The sequence below is a fragment of the Panthera pardus genome, unplaced genomic scaffold, assembly GCF_024362965.1.
Source record: "Panthera pardus isolate Hobbes unplaced genomic scaffold, ASM2436296v1 HiC_scaffold_16, whole genome shotgun sequence".
Classification (NCBI taxonomy): Eukaryota; Metazoa; Chordata; class Mammalia; order Carnivora; family Felidae; genus Panthera; species Panthera pardus.
This window is the reverse complement of record NW_026526721.1, coordinates 144,702,328-144,720,970: the sequence shown is the minus strand read 5'-3', so window position 1 is coordinate 144,720,970 and position 18,643 is coordinate 144,702,328. Positions and strand designations below refer to the sequence as shown.

The 18,643-nt window shown below is 39.3% G+C and overlaps 1 protein-coding gene across 8 annotated transcripts in view; it reads right to left on the bottom strand.

Moving 5' to 3' along the window:
* RBMS3 (RNA binding motif single stranded interacting protein 3) overlaps positions 1 to 18,643 on the bottom strand; it is a 1,319,689-nt gene that overhangs the window by 112,660 nt on the left and 1,188,386 nt on the right. For 5 of the 8 annotated variants that reach the window (XM_053903892.1, XM_053903890.1, XM_053903893.1 and 2 more), the window contains exons 12-13: positions 6,677 to 6,773; positions 4,381 to 4,431 (exon numbers count right to left, since the gene is read on the bottom strand). In XM_053903892.1, the coding sequence (XP_053759867.1) occupies positions 4,381 to 4,431; positions 6,677 to 6,773 (148 nt within the window). The remainder of the gene's footprint in view (positions 1 to 4,380; positions 4,432 to 6,676; positions 6,774 to 18,643) is intronic. The other 3 variants (XM_053903895.1, XM_053903896.1, XM_053903894.1) reach the window with 1 other exon arrangement.

Below are 18,643 nucleotides of genomic sequence, written 5' to 3'. Positions count from 1 at the left end.
GCTTTCTGAACAGAATTCAATGGATTTAGATATTCTTTCCACATTAGGTGATATGCTTTTATAGAAAACACAGCTACAGATTTATAGGATACAACCTCTAACATTAAGTCTTAGGCCTAGTCTGTTTGCTGGTAAGGGATGACCAAATCAAATGTTCTGGAGATTTCTTGAACAGCCTTGTTGCAGAGGGAAAGTTTATATTCCCTATTCAGCTATAAACTTTAGGTTTATTAATCATAAAAGTCATAATTTAGCCATGCATGGCCACAAATCATCCAATGATTCAATAGGGCATCTTGCATTTCTAAGAATGCTGTAATTAGATAACCAATTTGTAATTAAGTAAAAATGAAAGCTGACCTTTCTCCTTGAGAGAAAATAATGCTAACTATATGAAGAACAGAAGATTTATGATTCAAATGAGCCTAAATATAATTTAAGGGAACAGGACTATGCTTCTTCTTGGGAACTATCATCTTTTCTCCTTGTCAGCACAGATTTAACAAAATATCCAATGTGTTGCAACACAGGAATTTCAATTGTGCATTCATATAAGATTCCGATGTAACATGACGCTATGCAGAGTAGATATTTGGTGCAATCCATCATCTATTAAAATTCTGTCAGTGAGATGGGGAGTTTCAGAGTACAGTACAGAGCTCTGCACTGAGAAGCAGCAATGAATAAGTGATTGCACTGACAAAGTCAGCATTTTTACTTCTTTACAGCAAAAAGTGAATTCCTAATCTCGTCTAACAGTGCTTTCTCCCGAGTCTGTTCCGGGGAACAATGACAAAGTGCGAACAGAAATGCTCTTGCTGTCCTAAGTGGGGTTTGACAACTTTCCAGGGGACCCGATAAGGTCCCAGCATCCACTGACAGAGAACTGTTTTCTTGCACAAACACCAGAAGGATGGTTATAACACAGTCAAGGAAACTTCTTTCCCCTTTTCCTTAAGAGGGAAAGTCCTCTCAGAATCTCTTTCCCAATCTACAAAGAAGTACAATACACACAACTTAGCAAATTAAATCTCTAAGGAAACAAACTAAAATGGCACACTTCAGTTTTATGCTTATGCTTTTTGTTCTTCTCTTGGCCCTTGCCTACTCCTTTTTCTCCTTTCCATCATTTTATTTCTCTCTTACTAACCATCACCTGTCTCCTCCCCCTTCTCCCATTTTAACCATTCATCCTGATAAAGACCAGAGGCACGGTGTTCTACTTTTAAGACTTTCCTGAAGTCTCTTTGGATACAAGCCTGGTTGAAATCTTTGGAGTCCTTTGAGTCAAGCCTGAAAGACAATTCAGGCGTTAGGCTCCATTTAGGAGTCCGTGTGCATTCACAGTGAGCAGGAGAAACGTGCTTACGCTTTGAGCTTATACATGAGATTTTCTCAAAATGGCAGAAGAGAAAACATGAGCAAGGAGAAAAGTTGCAAGCAAATCATAATTATGGGCAACATATTTGCGACATGTAGATATTGACGCCTTGAATTTATTTGTAAAGTAGGTTCTAGTTACTGACATAAAGGGCGTACCTATCAGGCCTTTTTTCTTAGTATTAAGTATTAAATGGTTTAGTAAGTAAATGAAATAAGTACCAATCCAAGCAATTTATTTGTAGCCATAGAGGCTATCTTCAAAAACTCATTAGCAAAGTAAGTTAAATAAATAGTAAAAATGTAGTAGAAACAGGTGATTATTGCTTATTCTCAACTTTCTTCCTCTACCTTTCTTCCTCCTATAACTAAGTAATAATAATAATAATAATAATAATAATAATAATTTGCTGAGTGTTTGCTATTTGCTAGACACAATTTAGGAGCTTTAATTCATTATTTCCTTTAATGAACACAATACATAATTATTTAGGCATCAGCATGTCTATGTTACAGATGAGGCAACTATGGCTAAGAAAGTTTTATTGACCAGAGTTCCATAACAGAGAAAAGTTTCCTATCTCAAAGACCCTAACCAAGAACTCATGCTGTTAATCATCAAGTCGTTCATTCGTTCGTTCATTCATTCGTTCATACGTTCATTCATTCAAGATCTAGGTATTTGGTTTATCTGCTTTAGATTGTTTCAGTATTTTTGTATTTAAGTATCATTCAGTGATTAATTTAACCCCCATTTTGATGATGAGACTAAGACTAGTTGGGTACGGTTATTTATGCAATATAGACAACTGGTAAGACTGCTACTGGGAAAAGAATGCTGGCACAAACTCTGTTTCCATGACACTGCTTAGCCAATTTTTCCATGTTAAAGGCAACAAAGTGGTGGGTGGCCCAGGCACTCCTTTTTCCAAGAATCTTCCCTGGTCACAAACACTGTATTTTAAACCAAGTGACCTAAACACAAACATGATGCACTGTCTAGTTATGGGAACTGATGAGACATCAGTGAGCGGTAGCCATAACGAGAAATATCTAAGGGGATAAATTCACACACACACACACACACACACACACACACACACACACACACACACACAGCTATTTCTGGAGGAAGATGTATGAGAAATAATACCTCCAAAAATGGGGCTGAAGCCATGTTGGGATGGAGGGCGAGGGGAAGAAAAATTTTGCTGAGGTCCTGAGTGACAGACAGTGGAAATAAAGCCACATACAAACACCTTCCCTTCTACTTATAGTTCTAGAAGTTCTGGTAGAACCTTATATATTTTGACATCTGGAAAAATATTTAGATTTCTGCCAGATGTGCATTCCTTTTGGTCACGATGAGATGATCCTTCACCTCGGTGTGAGGACTAAGCTAGCATTAGCACCTTCTAGATGAACATATTACTTGTTAGAAGGTAGTTGTTTCCTTCTAGAAAGTCTCCACTTTAGAACTTGGCAGAACTTCTTCCCGTTTCCTGTATTGGCCCAACCTATGCTATACATTGGTTTGGCAGCGTATACTGAATTTTATCGCATGAATTGGATATGAAAGTGCAGCCTGGATCCATTGTACGGTATGATTTATAGAACATAGACCAGATGAACTCAGGAAGCCCCCAAGGTGTGTAGATAAGAGTAAATAGAGGGATTTGCAAAATATGGTCTAAAGTTCTGCTGTATTAAGCTATATAGATTTTATTCTTTAAATAAAACACAAACTATCAAAACATTAGGAGCAACATGGAATGTTTTTTATTTTTAAAAAATGGGCAAAGCTCAGATATGAAAACCAGGTGCTATGATCCTTTGGGTCAAAGAAATGGATGCCTGCGGATTTAGTTCCCTGATCTTTAATGTGTGCTACTTTGTTTACAGTTACCTTTGAAATGGGTTAAAATGTTGCACTGCTTTGTCTCTGTACAACGAATACATTCTGTACTAGGAAGGATAACGGCAATAACAATACATAGCATATTGTATTTTAAAAGCTATTTTCACATATGCTCTCACTTGATCCTTCCAATAGCCCTGTTAATATAGTGACAGAAAAGGAAACAGAGGCACAGGTGTGAGCATGCCCCCAAAGGATATTCACCACAGACCTTGTCACACAACTTCCTGTCTCGTGCTCTATCCATTCTCATGAATATATTGCTACTGAAATCGCTCTATTGTACTTTGACAGAGCTAGAAAACCTGGAAGACTGAGACAAAGATAAATGGAATCATTAGCCTTCAGTCTAGATTTGAATGAAATATGTAATATTTTCCCATGGGACTGATGTAATATTGTGCCACAAAATGGGAAATATAGCAAGTAGAAAATAGAGTTTGAATATTTTTAGAAGAGATTTTTCCACTAAAGAAGAAGAGAATGGCTCTAGTTAGTTAATATTAAAAATATATATCTAGCAGCCTTGCTTTCTATCTCTATATCTCCATCTATTAGTAGACAGCTTTCTTCATATTTCAAATATATTGCTTTGAGTGAACCCTTGGCCATGATACCAAAAATTGCCCCCAAAGCATATCAAACAGCATCCAAAGAGAACAAAGCATACCAAGAGAAGGAAAACAGAAAGGCTTTCCCCCAATAATGGATTTAATTGTCCAGAGTTCAGAATTCCTGTGTGAAGTAGAAATTCCCCATTCATGACAAATGGCAGACATCAGCTTAGGAGGTTGACTATTTCCTCTAATCAAGTTTGTTCTCTCTCTGTCTGTCTTTCTCTCTCTCTGTCTCTGTCATCTCTGTCTCTCTTTTTCTTTCTCTCATCTCTCTCTCTAACTCTACTATCTATCTATTGTACATGCTTTTGTAGAATTTCAGGAACAGCTTTTCATCTGGAAAATATGGCTGCCTGAAAGAGGTATGAAATCTAACAAAAGCTTTACCCCAAAGCTTGTACGCATTACAAAAGCTTGCACTCGGATAAGAGAAATATTTAGCCTCAGGTGACTGAGAACACTTACTGTTGGTTGCATAACGTATGGCGGATGAGGCATCCATGAAGTACTCTGGACCTATGCATCAAACAGCATTTATTAGCACAAAGCAATCACAGAGAGAACTTGGTTCTTGTGTTCAGTGGAGTCACACTAGGTCATAAGAAAGTGGAGTCCATCTGATTTTACAGCTAATTAGTGCTCAGAACTGAGGAGAGAAAGGAAATTCTTGGACCTGATTACCAAAACATAGTAAAATAGAAAGCAAACTCCTACTTCATAGGAGCTGGCTGCGGTGCCCATGTGGACCAGGCTGGGCCTTGGAGCAGATTTTGAGGTTGGTGGTGGAGGCTAGAGTCTTAGGAAGCCTCAGAGACCTCCTACTCAGGGGTCAACTCCCAGGGCTATTGAGCCAGTAACAAAGAGTTGACAGCTAAACCTTCCTCTTTTTCTTTCATCCATTCTAATTTCAAATTCTCAAGTGATCCCATCTTGGAAATAAATCTAAGTGGTAAAAGTTGGGGTAAGAATTAGAAGAGATCAGCCAGAAATTTGGGGGGAATGCTTTGGGTTAAACCCAAGTTAAGCAAGTTTGTGATCTTTTTTTTCTTTCACGGCAATTGGTATGGCAAATCAAAATGAGAATCTGAGCCAACCAACTGTTCTGAAATGTGCCTTGTCAGCCAAATGAGAAAGTCAGCTTACACGGGCTGATGGTCACATGGAGAACCCTGTAGGACTTTGTTTTCAATACACTCACACTAACAAAAGCGCCAATGCACTTCAGGTTTTAAAAAAAAAAAGTGGTGAAAGGCGAGAATCAACAACATAGGAAAGTGCTCTGATTCCCTTTTTCAGAAAAAAGGAGCTAGAGTTAAATTCCACTTATGAGCCCTCCCAAGTGAAATCACTTTTCTGTGGATATTTTATTCATGTCACCAAAGTGCTCTACACTGGGGCTCAGTGGGTGGTCTTGGCTGAAACATAGGCCAGGATTAGAAAAAATGGGTTAAAAAAAAAAAAAGAAAAAAAAAACACACAAAAACACACATTACAACCAGGCGGGCCCTGCAGGAAGAACAAAAACTGAACAGCACCTGCACGTAGCCTCATGGGTCCCGAGGAAAAGCAATTAAGAAATCATCCATTCTGAGACCCTCCAGTGCAATTCACATGCACGTCTATTCCATTCACCCAGCGACATGGATCAGGATTCTAAGCGCAGGAAAAGAATGAAAATCATCTGCTTCAGGGGGAATCAGTTAAGGAAAAATGTATATAGTCTCAAGTCTGATGCTCTGAGAGCTGGGACCCCCTGAAATGAAGTATGTAATGGTTGAATAAGGTGAAACTTCACTGAATTGGTAGCAGTCAGCAACATGACAGTTTTACCCTTTGTGAAACCTCCACCCCCGCCGTCTGCAAAATACGAACACACGCGTGCACACACGTATACTCTCTCGCACTCTTTCTCTCTCCAAAGTTTGAAAAGGTGACACTAGATACCCCCCACAGGTGGCATCTATAGGCACTGTCTAATTAGAATTAGAAGAATTGTCTGAAGAACCACGTGAGGCAAAGAGAAGCTGGGAGTAATAGCACATTCGTGACTTAAGGGAATAAGACAAGGAGTTATTTATGGAGGGAGAAGTTTGACTCTTTTGATCCACCTGTGTACTTAGAATTAATTCGCTGTAACATCTGCTTTAGGACACACACTGAATCTTGGATTTTTGTTTGTTTGTTTGTTCTTCAACCTGTGGAACCCGTGAGGTCTCTTTTGACCTGTTTGGGACTGAGGATGAAGTCAGAGCAGGAGGTAGGAATAACTTTTTACCACTTTGATGGTCCTCCCTCTTTCTCGGGGAAAACGATTTAACAGCTGTCCACGTGGCTTTGCATGGACGCACAGGACAACTGTGACAAAATGAGATGACAACGGTAAAATATCCTGGAGTGAGGGAGGGGAATGCCAGACGTGTGCTTGTAGAAAAGACACAACAGGGAACAGACAACCCAAATAGCAGACAACCAACAAAGTAAGTTCTCAGTGGCAAGAAGGCTGCACTCGTGTTGGCTGGAAAGGAGCCTAATCATAAAAACTCAGCAGGAAGAATGAAGAGCACAGTGGACCTTATTCTTCAGCGAAACAGATGCAAACAAGCCCTTCAAAGTGTAGGCGACACCTTGAGGATTATTACTTTAAGGTCGGACTGAAATGTCTGAAGGCTATTGGAAGAAAACTTGTGCTGTGCCCCTTTCGCCTTTATACCGTCTACTGGCAAGAGAGACGCTCCCTCAGGTGCAGGTAAATCGGACATACCTGGTATGTGGAGACAGGGGAAGCAGCAATGAATGGCGTGAGAGATGTCTGTGGAATCATGCGGTTGGTTGCAATACTGTACGGTGAAGAATAAAATCTGCAAACAGAAAACAACAAAAAGAAGATTCATAAAGCTGCTGCAATGCCTGGGTGCCGGTCAAATGCTACCCAGCGCCTCTGGGAAACACAGAGTTCCACCCTCGTGTTTTTCCACCAGCTGCGAACAGGAGCATCCGGGAGATTTACACTGTTGGATTCCACTAAGAGAAATAAATCATTCTGAACAAAATGACAGATTGGACTCATCTTCTAAAATGGGCTGCACAAGCCGCTCTGGAAAACAGTGTGGAGGTTCCTCAAAAAATTAAAAATAGATGTACCCTGTGACCCAGCAATAACACTGCTAGGAATTTACCCAAGGGATACAGGAGTGCTGATGCATAGGGGCACTTGTACCCCAATGTTTATAGCAGCGCTTTCAACACTAGCCAAATGATGGGAAGAGCCTAAATGTCCACCAACTGATGAATGGATTAAGAAACTGTAGTTTATATACACAATGGAATACTACGTGGCAATGAGAAAGAATGAAGTATGGCCTTTTGTAGCAACGTGGATGGAAATGGAGAGTGTGATGCTAAGTGAAACAAGTCATACAGAGAAAGACAGATACCATATGTTTTCACTCTTACGTGGATCTTGAGAAACTTGACGGAAGACCATGGGGGAGGGGAAGGAAAAAAAAAGTTAGGGAGGGAGGCAAACCACAAGAGACTCTTAAAGACAGAATAAACTGAGGGCTGATGGGGGCTGGGAGGGAGGGGAGGGTGGGTGATGGGCACTGAGGAGGGCACCTGTTGGGATGAGCACTGGGTGTTGTATGGAAACCAATTTGACAATAAATTTCATATTAAAAAATAATAAAATTAAAAAATAAAATAAAATAAAATAAAATAAAATAAAATAAAATAAAATACAATAAAATACAATAAAATACAATAAAATAAGATGGGCTGCACAAAATCTCTTACGCCAGGTGAGGGTAATAGTATGTTTCACCAACAGGGGGAGAAAAGCCATGGGCCTCTTTTTAGTTTGTTTTTATTTCCTTTTTTCTTTTTACTTTTTTTTTTTATTTTTAAGGAAATGCCATTGTAAGGCTCTTTGAGAGAAAAGCAAAATGATAGCACCAAGCTTTATAAAGCTGGCCAATGTTATGTGTACACAAATTGCATCTATCTCTTCATTCAAGAAAGAGGGTCAGCTCCTAGAGAGTTCTACATAATTTGTGCTAGGCAGAAGTCCATGCACTCATGCAGAAACAGAGCTAAATATTTTCTCCCTGAAAAGAGAAGAAGGTGAACGATGTGTGGGTTGTGTCTAGCTGGGGACAGGAATATTTTCTGGATTCAATCAAGGCATTGGTGGAGATTCTAGACCTCTGGGATATAACCCAGTCCTACAGTCCTGTAGACTGTAAAAAAAGCACTGAGTGTCGAGTCTTTCGGGGCCCTCTGTCAAACAATTATAAAATGGTGCTGGGCGAGATCAGGGCTTCACAAACCAGAGGAGGGATGATCCTTCTATAGATCTCTCAAAGAGAAGCTTCTAGGTACTTAAATCAGTGATACACCCATCTCTGCTCACTCTGTACCCTAGAGTTCACAAGTTACCTAATGCTTAAATTCGTCAGCAGATTTTTCAAATCATGTTCCTTCCTTCCTGTCTCACTGGTAAGTGAAAGGCCAGAGGGCCAGCCACAGAATGAAAAAGGCCAGGTTGTCTTTGATGGATTATTTCACTGATGTGAGGATAGATTGGGAAAATGGGTCTCAGGGGTAATAGAATCATTTTACTTTGCTGTACTCTTAGCAAAAATCAACTACTACTTTTGATTTTTTTTTTTAAATAGCATAACTGAGGTTGGAGTTTTGGAATCAAAAGCTTCATCATCCCTCAGAGGTCACTGATATTTTGAATAGAGACTGTTACGGGTTACCATTCTAAAGAAGCATTCTATAAGCCCCCTATTGAAGGGCGAGCTGGATTTCAAGGCTTCCAGGACTCAAGGAGTACATTCTTTAATCTTAGATTCTATAAAAGTCTTCAAGCAAGGATTGGGGGACTACAGTCTTAAATTTACTTTATCCAGCTCTCGACAGGGATTCTAAGGTCATGTTCTTTTGGTTAAAAAATTGCAGCCGAAAAAAATTACTGTGTTACATATTATATCCTTACTATCCATACCCACCAGACATCGAAGTTTAAGTTGTGCAATTAAAAAAAAAAATTATATAGACTGCATATGTATTAGAATGGCAAAAAAAAAAGGCACAAAAAGAAAGAAAAGAAAATCCTATGCTGACAAGGATTTAGAGAAAGTGGAATTTTCATTCGTTGCTGGTAGAAATGCAGAATGGTATAGTCATTTTGGAAACCAGGTTGTCAATTTCCTTATAAAGTTAAACATCCACATACCTTATAACAATAATCCCAGTGGTAGATATTAACTCAAGATAAATGAAAATTTACGTTTATACAAAAACCCTAACGCACATGTTTATAGCAGCTTTACTGACACTTGCCAAAAATTGGAAACAAGCCAAGTATCTTTCAACCGAATTGATAAACAAATTCTAGTACATCTGTCCAGTGGACACTATTAACCAATAAGGAAAGAACTACCAATACATTTAACATGATGAATCTTAAGCCAATTATGCTAAATGAAAGAAGATTCAAAAGACTCTATATTTCATAATTTCATTTATACTACAACATGAAAAATGCAAAACTATAAAAAAAGAAAATAGATCAATGGAGGCAGGTCAAAGGCTAAGCTTGGGGGATGGAACTAACTATAAAAATGCATGAGGGAATTTTGGGAAATGATGTGACTGCTCTGTCTTGATTGTCTGGTGGTTCTACAATTTTATGCTTGTCAGAACTCATAGAACTGGGGACGCTGGGTGGCTCAGTTGGTTAAGCATCTGATTCCTGATTTCGGCTCATGTCATAATTTTATAGTTTGTGGGTTCGAGCCCTGTGTCAGGCTATGTGCTGACAGCATGCCGTCGGCTTGGGATTCTCTCTCCCTCTCCCTCTGCCTCTCCCCTGCTCTCCCCTTCTCAAAATAAATAAACAAATAAACATTTGAGAGAAAAGAACTCACCGAACTGTACACTATAGTGACTATATACTCTATGTAGATTATACTAATAAACCTGACTTCTAAAAAAAGTCAGTGAATGTGTACGTAAACAACCATCCTTTCACTTCAAAAAAAAAAATTAGTGAGCATTTACAATGTGTACCAAAGATCGGTAAGATTCTAAAACATTCCTTAGAGTTTCTCCATTTAGCCACTTAAATTGTATCTTATCTGTACATTAATCAGCCTAAAATCTTCCAATGGCTTTTCATTGCAATGAAAACAAAATCTGAATTCCTAGTATGGGCTAGTACAAACAGGCAAACACCTATCTCTCTAGTACTTTTCTCCTACCCTCTAAACCAGCCAGCTAGGTTCCAGCCACACTGACCTTCTGTCACATGATTCTGTTATTCTCACCTCCATCTTGGGCCATTAAACTTATAATTCCCTCTACCTGCAATGTTCATTTCCAGAAGTTTCCCTAAGGCTACCTCTTTCTCAGTATCGGTCTCACTCAACTTTCCCATCTTCAGAGAGGCCTGTAGTAGCTAAAGTAGCAACCACCATCTCCAACCTAATTACTCTCTATTCTTGTCCTGTAATTTACTTTTTTTCTCCATCACGCTTATCACCATCCAAAGTAGTGATTTCTAAAAATTTATTTAGGTATGTTAGAGACCGAATGCCTGTGTCCCTCCAAAATGCATATGTTGAAGTTCTAAATTTCAGTGTGTCTATATTTGGAGATGGAACCACTTTGGAAGAAAGTAAGTTAAATGGGGTCAACAGCGTGGGGCCTGATCCAATAGGACTAGTGTCCTTATATGAAGAGACACCAAAGAACTTGCTCTCTCTCTCTCCACAAGCGAGCATGGAGGAAAGGCCAGGTGAGGACACAGTGAGAAGGCAGCCATCTACAAGCCAGGAAGAAAGTCTTCACCAGAAATCTAATCAGCCAGAACTTGATCTTAGACTTCTAGCCTCCAGAACAGTAAGAAACTTATTTTTTTGTGGTTTAATGCCACCTAAGTGATGGTATTTTGTGATGGTAGTTGAGCTAACACAAGGTACTTATTGACTATTTGTCCCTCTAGGATGTCAGCTTTGACAAAGTTGAGGACATACTGGCTTTGTTGCCTAGAAGAGAGCCTGGGGCATAAGAGATACTTAAGAACCATAGGTTAGGGTGCCTGGGTGGCTCAGGTGGTTAAACCTCCGACTTCAGCTCAGGTCATGATCTCATGGTTTGTGAGTTCGAGCCCTGTGTCAGGCTCTGTGCTGACAGCTTCGAATTCTGTGTCTCCCTCTCTCTCTGCCCCTCCCCTGCTCGGGTGCTGTTTGTCTCTCAAAAAAATAAATAAATAAACATTGAAAAAAAGTTAAAAAAAAGAACCATAGCTGGAATGAATGAATGAATGAATGAATAAATGAATACAGAGAAGCTTAGGGAAGTAAGTAGTGATTACAGTACCGGCCAATACCAATACTTGGCCAATACCAAGATGGCAGGAGCATAGAAGATAGGTCCCTGAAACCATAGGAAGCTGAGGGGTGAGAGCCCAAAGAGCAGCCAACATCACATATTAGTAAATGCTCAGTGGAGGCTTAATCAATACTTGCTTTCTAAGCATGGATAGTGTTAGTAACTAGGGAAAACAAGTCCTTTTTTACAAAAATCATGAATTGCATTTAAAAATCCCCTTTAGGTCTTATCCTTGACAGATCTGATTTATGAGGAAGTGAACCAAAGGACCTATTCTTTATTCGGGGCCCATGATGACCTCACTCCACCCATGACTACTCCATGATCGCTCTACAAACATTTGTTTCTCATTCACCATGCAGTGGTTTAATTTCTGTCCGAAACCCAGTGTCAGCCTCTTCCACCAATGGAGTGAATCGTGCATCGCATTTGAGCGTGGCTGGCTTATTTTATAAAATGTACCAATTGAAGTATTAAATATGACGGCAACGAGAAGTGGATTGGCAGGTAGAGTTTACGGGGGATTTTATGGGGAGAACAGAGAGCAAAAACCTAAAGAAAACAGCCAAGTAAACTGATACTTACAAAGGGAACCCTTGGGGGGAAATTTAATGCATTTTGTTCTATCTGCTCTAATCCTATCCATCAAACAAGAATTATAGTTCATGCTTCCCAGCAAGTTCCAAATCCTGCCACTCAAGTCGGAGAGTCACTTAGAATGGAAAATGTACTGGGCAGAAGAGACTCAACACACCGTGTTGATCCCCTAATTCTGATATTCTGAAATGAGCTCTTCCCAAGACCAAACATAAACCGGATGAATTGACAGGAAACCCTAAGAGAGTCTGCTATCACACTGGCGGCTTAGAGGTGCCATATCTAAAGAAAATGCACAGAGCCAAGCTCTGTGAGAGAAGTGCAGGATGAGTTCCCAGTCTCTTCACCTCTTCTTAGTCCCTGCCATGTATCTATTAGGGTTTGAAAACACTTCCCTGTGACATTAAAAAAGAAAGAAAGAAAAAAAAATGAAAGAAAACAACAACAACAACAACAACAACAACATCCAAATAGATGCTCCAGGCACAGGTGTTATCTTACTGGGGAGCATGAAGGAGACGACTGACAGAATATTTTAGCCATAATAACAAAGCGAAGTTAAGTCTAAATATGTAACTTTGTGTTTTTTTTTTAAAGTATTTTTTTAAATTTTTTTTAACGTTTATTTATTTTTGAGACAGAGAGAGACAGAGGACGAACGGGGGAGGGTCAGAGAGAGGGAGACACAGAATCCGAAACAGGCTCCAGGCTCTGAGCGGTCAGCACAGAGCCCGACGCGGGGCTCGAACCCACGGACCGTGAGATCATGACCTGAGCCGAAGTCAGACGCTTAACTGACTGAGCCACCAAGGCACCCCTGTAACTTCATGTTTTTATATCCCATAATATATGTATTATGCCTTGGGAATTAATTCTTAAATGGTTTTCCTGGGAAAAGTTTACTCATTTAAGATAGATAGATAGATAGATAGATAGATAGATAGATAGATAGATAGAGATATCTTTCCCCCAAATGCACATGGCATTATGTGTATGACGAGTGTTCCTTTCACACTTTGTCCAGTGGTTCTACACTAGAAATAATTTTCCTCCTCAGGGAACATTTGGTGGCAGGATCTAGAGACAGGTCTGGTTGTCACAAGCGTGTGGGTCGGCTGCTACTGGCATCTAGTAGATAAAGGTCTGGGTTGCTAAATATCTTACAATGCACAGGGCAGCTCCCACACTAAAAATTATCCGGTCCAAAATGTCACAGTGTTGAGGATGAGAAACCTAGCCTTAGGAATAACCAGTCACTTCTGGAGAGATGTCATATGAACAAAATACCAAATGCCACAGTGGCTAAGAGAGTTAACTAAGTGTGATCTATCTATAGAACGCTAAGCTGGCCTTTGCAAAACTTTATATTTTTAAGGAACGCGAAGAGTTACTTGGTTCTCTGGCATTTAAAGCAAGTGGGCTCCAGAAGTTCAGAACATGCAAGTCTAGGTCACTAATAGGACATTATCTTGCCTGCAGGAAAGTCATCTTCAGGGATTTGGCCGTCAGTAGTAATATGGTGAAATCTTATTTTACTGACAATAAAAATAACATGAATATATCAATAACCCCAGGGTAGAGTGTTTTTTTACTGTAGAAACCCACACAAAATCCTATTTGCACACTGAAATAAACAGCACCGGCTCGTCTTTCATGTCCGCAGGCAATATTGTTAGAGTCAGAACCACGAACACTATCCTCAGGGTAACACTATCGCGCAAGATTAATACGTTATTGGCCATTTTTATTGTAATACCACCATATCCTTCACATCAGATTCCTTTCCTAGTGTAATAAGATAAGGTTTCGGTATCACTTAATATCAAATGCCCATATACAACAGCTGGCAAACCAATGCTATAGAAAACATTTTTTTTCCCCCAAGTCTCTCCCAAGAATACATTTTATTCAAATAAAACAATCCGAGAGGTCTTCTACACGGCGGCTCTTACTGAAAAGGGCACTGGAAAGATGGGATTTTGAATATGGGGAGTGATTATTTCCCACCTCCCCCACTCCTACTTGAAAGTGATGGAATTTCAGATTGGACTGCTAAAAAAGCAATAGGGCAGTAGTAATAACAAACTGTAGAGTTATGCCAGACGGCTCTGAAAGAAGAATAGGTAATTTCATTCTTGTAAGTGAGCCTGGAGTAAAAAGTACTCAGATTTCATTTTTCCATTGTGATCCAGACATTTCTTCCCTATAAACTTCAAAGCCTTTGACAGATGAGACATTGAACTAATTTTTTTTTAAGTGATAATTTGGATAGATTCAAGCAGGTGACAGAACTGACATTTTCTACCGTCTAAATTCAAACAGGGTAGAGTCACCATGGTTGCTATTTACACGTTTGTTCTTCATTAGCTAAACTTGAGCTCAACGTGGAGCATTTAGTTCAATGTCATGTTGCTGTATTAATGCAGAGGTTATGGAATTCAGAACATATTTGACTCTCAACACAATTTAAGCTACTGCCTACAACCCAGCCACATACTCAGAAAACTCTAAGGCTTAGTACAGTGAGTACAATTTCCCTTTGTATGGAAAAACACAGGATCATAAAATATGTTCCTTAGCTATGACACGAGACATCTCGAAGAGGAAACGCTCATGTCAATGTTCCATCAATAAGCCTTCCTATTACGTCATTAGAACACAAATGCCTCTTCCTTGTGGTTCTATGACATTAATTTTATTTTTCTTTTTGAAAAGAATATAAAAATATAAACAGTGAAAAATAAGTATCTCTCTCTCTCTCCTATGTTGTAGTACCTCAGTGCCCCCCACCCAGAGAATTACTGTCACTATTTCTTGTGACAGAGAATTACTGCCACTATTTCTTATTCTTTCAGAAAGATTTTATAGAAATAAAAGTTTATACATAAATCTCATAGTACCTTGGGCTTCTATCACAGTATTATTTGTATTGTATCTTGTCTCTGCTATAATATAAAATTTTTCCTTTTCAAATTTGCATCACTAAAATGATTTTAAACAGTCTAATAGAAAGATATTCAAAAGAAAAAAATGTTGAATTAAACTGAGTAAGCATTAAGCAATGTTTAAGAATGTTAACTGGATTAGAGTCCGTTACAACTGTATCTCTAGATACTGATTGTCTTATGTAAAATGAGACCAGTTTCCTTCCTACAGCAGTAGACATTTCTCTATCTGTAAAGTGACGGCTCTCTGAGTTAGGCTGCCAGCATGATCGGATACAGAAATGTGAATAGAGAGTGGCCTACTCTATCCTGGACATTCATGTTGGATCCCTTAATGCGCCGAGTAAGTTTTCTAAATCAACTTCCACACCTCCAAGATGCACATGTTAATGCTTAACTCAAAGGATGGTAGGCTGGGAACACACTTGTGGTTATCTTGACATCTTACATGCTTAGAAATTATTGTTCTAGTATCCCTTTTATTAAAATGTCATCCCATAAGGCAATAAAACCAAAGATGAACAAAACACTTTAAAAGTCCTCTATATGAAGAACTATCAAATGAGTAAGGTTAATTTACTACAATTTTCCTATTCTTTCCATTTCATCATATAAAATTTCTGTCTTCTTGTTACCAACAACACAATGGGCAGTCTAAGCCTTCTAAAACTCCATTCTTAACTCAAGATGTGATAAATTCATGGGCGGTTTGCAAACTTTGGGTGAAACGAGAGGCTGATACTTAAAGAGAATCAGATTAAAGTGTTACATGGGGACAGAGTAAGTTGGTGCTGAAAAGGGGAATGGCTTCTCTAACACCGATTTGCTGGGCCCAAGCAGATGTCATTGGTTACATTTCCTATTTCTGATTTAGCACACTACTGGGTTTAAACAGTCTATAAAGATGAACAAAGCATGCAACTCGCCTTCACTGAGTTAATAGTCCAGCAGGGAAATACATACTGTGTCAATGGCTACACGGTAAAAAAAGACTGCAAACATACCATGGTAATATGAAATATAGTGCAACAATAACATCAATATTTACACTGATGATTACAGTGTACCATACAGACTTCCTTTAATCCTTACAAAGCCTTACTGTCTTCTCCATTTCACAGAGGAGCAAACTAAAGCACAAACAACTTGCCCATGTCTGGTGAATGACAGAGTTTGGATGTGCATATCAACAGCCTGATTCTGGAGGGTGCTCTCTTAACACTGCTTATACGGCTTCTCTTATGACTAATCGTGTAAGTAGTTCTACCTGGAATCATTTGACTGTGCCTTTTAAGGGCAAGTAGTATTGAAAAAAAAGAAGGAAAGAAAGAGAGGAAGGAAGGAAGGAAGGAAGGGTGGAAGGAAAGAAGGAAGGAAGGAAGAAAGGAAATCACTATTCTCTTGGGGGCAGATATAATTCCATGAGCAACAAGACACAAAAGTGTAAAGTAACATGGAATGTCCTGGAAGGTTCACAGAAGGTTCACATGATTTTCAGGAACCAAATCACGGATTTGTTTTTGTTTTTGTTTTTGTTTTGTGGATTTTTCAGTGCCATTCTTGGAAGTCTGAGTTTTGTTCTGTAGTTTAAACTCTGCCTAATGCTTTAAACCAGGCAGGGAGGTGATTGCTGTAATTACATTTTTATTGTTTGTTTTTATTTACTTATTTGTTAAAGTTTTTTTTATTTATGGAGCACTCACTTTTGAATGCCCCTCTCTGTAAAGAGAGCTTTCCTACTATTCTTCCTTTCTAATCTTAGATTTTAATAAATTTTGCCTGTTGCTTAAAAATAAATAAATAAATAAAGTTTATTTATTTTGAGAAAGAGAGAAAGAGAGAGAGGGAGAGACTGACCAAGCAGGGTAGGACAGAGAGAGAGGGAGAGAGAGAATCTGAAGTGGGCTCCACACTGTCAGTGCAGAGCCCAATGCGGGGCTCAAACTCACAAAATTGTGAGATCATGACCTGAGCCAAAACCAAGACTTGGAAGCTTAACCAACTAAGTGACTCAGCTGCCCCTACATTTTGATTTTTTTTAAATATTCAAAAAACAATATGAAAATGTTTTACAGGAGAGCTATACTAGAGACAGGTAAAAGGTTAGTACAGGTAGGGAGGATGATCGAATAAACCCAACCAGTGGCAAGGAGAAAGTGCTGGGGTAAAGATATAGTTCAAAGGTAAATTGAATTAAGTCTTAGTGACCAATTTTATCATTAAGAATATTATAAAAGAGAGAACCCAGAAACTGGAGTTGATGGCCTAAATGGCTTTAAAGTGAATTACGAATGGGGTGCCTGAGTGGTTCAGCCGGTTAAGCTGTGGACTCTTGATTTCAGCTCAGGTCATGAACTTACGGTTCATGAGATAGAGCCCCATGTCGGGCTCCACACTGACAGTGTGCAAAGCCTACTTTTGATGCTATCTCTCCCTCTCTCTCTCTGCCTCTCCCCACTCATGCTTACTTTCTCTCAAAATAAATAAATACACTTAAGAAATTCTTAAAGTGAATTATTAAAAAAAAAGAACAAGTAAATTTCATATTTGGTTGTCATTTGAATTTGTTTGGCTTGTATTAGGAAGCACTGATAAAGTTAATGATCTCAGTTTGGGATAGACAAAGATATCCAAGAGTAATATTACCTAATAAGCAGTTAGAAACACAGGTGATAGTGCCCTGCATCTCCTTACAAACTTTAAGTGTCAGCTTGCGTGTTTTAAGGTCCCCAAAGGAAGAGGAATGGATGAGATCAAAGAGGAAAAAGACAGCATCCTGAGAAAGATTAGTAAAAGTGGGCAAAAGAGGAAGAATCAGGAGAGGCCAAGGGAGTAGAAAGGAGTACAGAGCAAGCAGGATCAGCAGGGAATGGAGCTGTGGGGCCCATGAGATAAGAAATTGCCAAAAAGGTATAAATGGTACCAACAACGAGTTGAGTGGAGTGAGGTTTCAAATGATAGAAGAACTAAAAGGGTGTCAGTCACAACAGACACATTTGGACATCACTGGGAGCATTAGCAAGGGAAATCCCAGTCAAGTTTGAAACGAGACTTCATAATTTAATAGGCATTTGAAAAAAAATACGGGAAGGGGGCGGCTGGGTGGCTCATTTGGTTAAGACTCCAACTTCAGCTAAGGTCATGATCTCATGGTTCGTGAGTTCGAGTCCCGCATTGGGCTCTCTGCTGTCAGCAGGGAGCCCACTTCAGTCTCTCTCTTTCTGCTCCTCCCCTGCCCCCTCAAAAAGAAATAAACATAAAAAAAAAGAAAAGAATATGGGAAGATCCTGCATACAGACAACTGAAGTTGTTTAGCAGTGAAGAGAAGGCTAAATTAGCGAGGTCACTAGAAGTGATGTCATTGGTATGAAAGAATGGTTTTGCTTCTACTCCCCCTACAGGTGGAAAAGACTTGAGCATTTCTTTAAAAAAAATTTTTTTTTGGATGTTTGTTTATTTTTGAGAGAGACAGAGACAGAATGTGAGTGGGTTGGGGCAGAGAGAGAGGGAGACACAGAATCTGAAGCAGGCTGCAGGCTCCGAGCTGTCAGCACAGAGCCTGATGCGGGGCTCAAACTCACAAGCCATGAGATCATGACCTGAGCCGAAGTCGGACGCTCATCCGACTGAGCCACTCAGGCGCCCCAAGACTTGAGCATTTCTATAGGCTGAAAGGAATATTCAGTGGACATGAAGGGATTGAAGAAAAAGACTAATTGATGGCATATGGTTCTTTATCAATGAGAGTAGATCAGACGATAAAATCGGGAAGATGGGTATCCTCAGCA